The sequence below is a fragment of the Lemur catta genome, chromosome 3 (assembly GCF_020740605.2).
Source record: "Lemur catta isolate mLemCat1 chromosome 3, mLemCat1.pri, whole genome shotgun sequence".
Classification (NCBI taxonomy): domain Eukaryota; kingdom Metazoa; phylum Chordata; class Mammalia; order Primates; family Lemuridae; genus Lemur; species Lemur catta.
The window spans coordinates 27,131,020-27,136,308 of NC_059130.1; the positions used below are offsets into that span (position 1 = coordinate 27,131,020).

Here is a 5,289-nt window from a genome sequence, read left to right on the forward strand (position 1 = left end):
ATTAAAAAATTAACAGCATCTTATCCTGAGAAGGACATCTACAGGAAAGTCAGAGGCATGTGGAGAGATGTTAGTTGCAATCAGCACCATATGGCTTCCCAGCAAATCCATGACTAATCCAACACCACTGGTGAAGATATTGAGCTTCCCTGTATAGTTAAAAAAAAAAAAAAGGGAAAAAAAAAAGCCTTTACACCCAATGTAAAATGTGCTTTAGACAAAACAGCAGGAGTAAAAGGAGAAATTCCAGAAGTTAGAATGAAAACAGTGCTGACTCGGGGAAAGGAGTCAGGTAGGTGCATCAGGGCAAAGAAGAGAGAATATTGAATGAAAGTCCCTTTTGCATCAAGGAATGTGGGTCCAGGAAAGACATGAGGGTCAGGGACCCAACCTCAGGTCCTTAGCTTGGTGGCATAGAGGACTGGGAAGCAGGACGCAGGTTACCTTAGGTCTGAGAATCCCATCATGCCAGCAACAAGGCTTAGGAATTCCCCTTGTAGGGTCCACAGGGACGGGGGTTGAGGACAGGCTTGTACCTAAGTCTAGAGCCAAGATAAAGTAATGCAAGAGGGCTTGAACGCAGGCATGGTGGTGTCAGTGACCCCAGCCCAAAGGGAGTTGACCAACTTAAACTCTAGCAGGGAGAGAAGCAGATGGGAGGGAAAGTAACAGAAGCATCTGGCTCTTGCTGAGCCTTTACTGCTCTTCTCAACTCACACCATTAGGCTTGTCATAAGAAAATATTTCCCTTATAAGATACCTCCTAGTAGTTCTCAAAGCAGTCTCTAGTGTCTCTTTACAAATAACACCACCCCTCCAACCATCCCTTCATTTATTTACTCTGTAACTGTCAATTCTCTGAGCAGCTACTACACCCCAGGGACCGTGTGGAGATGGAGAGTAGAACAATGGTTGGGGAGCCAGTGGGAGGTGACACAGCTGTGGAGCCAGCAGGTACTCCACAAACATTTAATAATGAGCAAAATAATGAGGAGGGACCATCCAAACACCTGGGTTTGAAGGGAGTTTTACATTCTCCAAAGACCACACTTGTAACAGCTTGTATACTACAGGCAAGCCTGGATTAGTGACCTCGGTTTCATCCCAGCTCTCTTGTTCCTGTGTTGGCCACAGAGAAAGGATCCCCATGAGAGGCAGGGTCTTCAGGGCTTGCTGTCACATTAGACAGGATGAGTGGGTGGGCTGGAAGGGCCAGGTTGCTCTGGAGCTGCTAAAACTGTCTTCCCAGAGTGTCAGTGCTCGGCACTCCTCTTCGTTGGCTAATGTCCCCCTGCTTTTCCACTGTTAACCCTGAGTCCTTTCTTGGAGAGAAGACCTTTCAGGAAAAAAGAATCATTTTAGCTTCTCCTATCCCCTTCCAGGCCTGAGTACACTGAGTGATGGATGAACAGAATTATTACTTTTTTTTTCACCTGGGACAATTCAGGCCACCATGTCCTTGGCCTCCCAGTAGAACTAGAAACACCTATTGTATATCTCCACATCCACTTCAAATATTAAGCAGCTCAACAAACCTCACCTGTGCTAAGGATTAGGGCCTTCCAGAAAATAGGACTGTTTCTTGTTCTAATAGACCTAAAACTTCTTCCATCTTGTTCTTTCAGCCCACCCCACACCACCCTCCCTATAAACACTGCACCTGGCTGCAAAAGTTGCTCACTAGGGTTAGGGCCCAGGTGACATCCCTGTCAGACAGCAAGTGCCAAAAAAAATATCAAGTGGGTAGTTTCATCACAAAAGGTGAGTCAACAGGCGGATGACAGAAGTGGGTGAATCATGTCTGACAGGTAAGGAATAGATCCAACACCCCCAGAAGTTCCCGTTTCCTTGAGGCAAGTCTTGTTCCCTGCATAAAAGGCCAGTTGGTTGGGAACACCACACCAGATCCCAGTGGCCACACAGCCCGTTCGTCTCTGCACACCAGGTGAGTCTCTTCACTTGGAACTTTTTACCTTTCATTCTAGGTATGGTTATTAGAGACTCTTTGGCATTCTCAGTGTCTTTTTTCCCTCCTTATTGAAATTCAGTCATAGCCATACAGACTGTACATTGGAATTATAACCTCTAGGAATGTCTTTGTTTTAAAAGTCATTGTGGTGTGGGCTTGAAGGGACTTTAGGCATTATTGGTTCTGCCCCATTCACTCTTGCTATGTCAGTGAGAGGAGACTGGCTTGTGCACGGATTCAGAGTGAGTTAGCAGCAGAGAAGAACCCAGGTCCATAGCACTTTTGCTGACATTGTAATTGTTTTTTATTCATAATTTTAGTACAAAGAATTTTATTCTTTCCACAAATTTTTTTGTGAGAATTTACCATATTGGGCACTTTGGCTGTGAAGAAATAATTTAGGCAACAGGAAATTTACTCCATAAAACTATAATTTATTCAGGAGAATAAGAGTTAAAATATAATATACTAAGTTATCAGTGCCAGGTAATAAGAGCAAGTGTTGTAGCAATTTGGGGAGACAGAGGAGATTTCTGAAAGCTTACTCTAGAAAAGCTACCAACAGTAACATATGAAGTGAGCTGTGGTGGTTGGGTAGTATCCAAACAAGCAGAAATGAGAAAAGCATTTGAGACAGAAGAACATGTGAGCCAGGCTAGAAGTGGGATCCTGTGGAGTTCTAGAGAGGTCAGAGTTATTCTCTAGCTGATAAGTCATGCTATTTATCAGAAATAAGAAAATGGATTGAAGTTATTGAGTTTTTTCCCCAAATAACATCACATTTCCAAATGATCCCATATTATGAGTTTCGTATTCCTGCTAGAAGCCTGTGCTGTGTTGCTAATTTGGTTTTAAGATGTGTAGAAAGAAAGAGAACACGAAAAGAGGCCCAGCTTAAGCGGAGCACAGCAAATCACCTTCAAGTTCATCCTCTTCAAAGATTCAGAAATCATCAAAATATTCTTTGAGGTAGAGAGGGAGAAAGAACATCTGCTTTTTAAGAGACCTGAAGTGGCATTGTTTCTCCCCAGTTATTCCCCGTTTAAACCATCTATTCTGTCTCTAGGACCAGCCACCGCTGAAGCATGAGTTCGCAGCAGCAGAAGCAGCCTTGCGCCCCACCCCCTCAGCCTCAGCAGCAGCAGGTGAAACAGCCTTGCCAGCCTCCACCCCAGGAGCCCTGCCACCCCAAGGTGCCTGAGCCCTGTCATCCCAAGGTGCCTGAGCCCTGCCACCCCAAGGTGCCTGAGCCTTGCCCCTCAACGGTCACTCCAGCACCAGCCCAGCAGAAGACAAAGCAGAAGTAACATGGTCCACAGCCATGCCCTTGAGGAGCCAACCACCGAATGCTGAGCCCCCATTCCACTCTGCTTTTGAGTCCCATTTGCCTGTTGACTTTGCAATTAGCATGCTATCACCCGAAAACATGTGCTATGAAGCTTTCCTTCCTACATACTCTGAGCCTCTGAATTAAGCTGAAGGATTTAATATCAGAGCTAGTTTTCAGCTGCTCAGAATTCATCTGAAGAGGGACTTGAGGTGGAAACAAGTGATTCAGCTCTGTTATGTCCTCCCTTATTAAATTCACTTTCAGTTCCACTCCTGACTGTGTGTGTCATTGACTCTATAACTTCATTCCTTTCCTACATGATGCAAGAGCTTTGCACACAGATGGGTTGGTGAAGAAGGGCTTTGTCCAGAAGTCATCTGATCCTGCACCAGTTGGGTTGGGGGGCTTCCCCCTCTGAGCATTTCTGGGCTGCCAGTGAAAGGTTGTGCAATGCCACTCAGAAGCTGCTGCTTTTGCATCCAGGGCTGGAGCAGGGCTCTCTTCTTGCAACTCTGTGAATTATGCCAGAGTTTAGCTAGCACCTGTCCAAGTCGACTCTGACTTGCTCACCCTGAATGCCCTGCCTCCAAATCCAGCTTTCCGATTGCTGATTTATTCAGCCAATTCCTATTTATTCCAAGAAGTGTTGTTCCTACCCATGCAAATCTACTCTTTCTCACTCATTTCTTCCTCATACCCACAACTCAGATTTCCAAATGCACCCAAAGACTCATTCACAGACTCCTCCTCTTATCTCAGGCTTTTCCAATCTCAGAGTGCCCACTCTGGGCCAGAAAGGCGATGAGGAGGATTTCCAGTACTTTCCAGGAGCATTTACAGTGTTCTAGAGGGGTGTATTTCACTCCCCAACCTGCCCGTTATTCAAACACATATACATCCACACACGCTAGGTCTAGAGTCTTCACAGAGTAACACAAAATCTGATCCAGGTTGGAAACTGTATAGTGATGTGTGAACCACAAGAAGTGAGGACTGTAAAACCCACCCCCAGTCATTTTCCTAGAGCATCAAAATGATTAGGGTGAAATGAAATGAGATATAATTATCAACAGTACATTTGTATGTATGTACATACACTTGTATAAAAGGTATGTTCCTTTTTTATGTTACAGTGAGACAAAGTGGATTGTCCTATAGCAGTATAAGAGAAATTTTTCTTAGGTTAGAAAATGAAATAATGAAAAAAACTATGAACCTTTAGTATAGCTCAAGAAATTGTGATACTTTTGATCATGGCATTTTTACCTGATTGTATTCTTTAAAATTATGAAGTTTACTTGAAAAATGTTTACCCTAAAAATCTTGTTATCCTAAGGGTTTTTGTTTAATTGGTAGATAAAATCCACTGGGTTTGTTTAATTGGTAGATAAAATCCACTATCATAGTAAACAGTGCCTCTTAGCACCAAAACCAATTAACCCACCAAACAAAAATGTGTTCTAATTATGCTATTATTAATTTATTGATCAGCATAGGTTAGCTTTTATAACAAACATCCCCTCTATTGTTGTGTCTCACTCATGTGCAAGTCTGACGTGAGTTAGTAAAGTCTTTGCTCTATGCAGTCGTAAAGAGACCCAGGTCCTTCCTCTCATACGGTCTCACCATCTTTTAGCACCTTGTCCTCCTCAGAGTTCAGGCACAAGAGCAGAGAAATAGACTGAGTATGGAGAAGATAGTACTGTGCTTATCCACCTGAAAGCAGAAATGACGTACATCCGTTTGGTGCTTATTGGCTTGGGTAGAACTTGGTCACATGACCCTATGTACCTTACAAAATCAATCAATCATTATTAAACTCCATTTCCAATAATGATTCTTGCCTTATGTAATGACATTACATTAACTATAGCAGTTTCAACCTGTGATGTTGTATGGTATATGTCTTCACGTTTTCTTTAATTTAAAAAAAAATAAATTTCAAAATATTAAGAAGTTAAAAAAAAAGAAGAAGAAGAAATGTAGTTTA

General features: G+C 43.0%; 1 protein-coding gene across 1 annotated transcript; it reads left to right on the forward strand.

Moving 5' to 3' along the window:
- The first annotated feature begins 1,915 nt into the window (after positions 1 to 1,915).
- Positions 1,916 to 3,449, forward strand: LOC123634618 (cornifin-like). The gene is made up of 2 exons (XM_045546349.1): positions 1,916 to 1,945; positions 3,036 to 3,449. Exon 2 carries the CDS (start codon positions 3,055 to 3,057, stop codon positions 3,274 to 3,276), a length of 222 nt encoding a protein of 73 aa, XP_045402305.1. The 5' UTR covers positions 1,916 to 1,945; positions 3,036 to 3,054; the 3' UTR covers positions 3,277 to 3,449.
- The last annotated feature ends 1,840 nt before the right edge of the window (positions 3,450 to 5,289 follow it).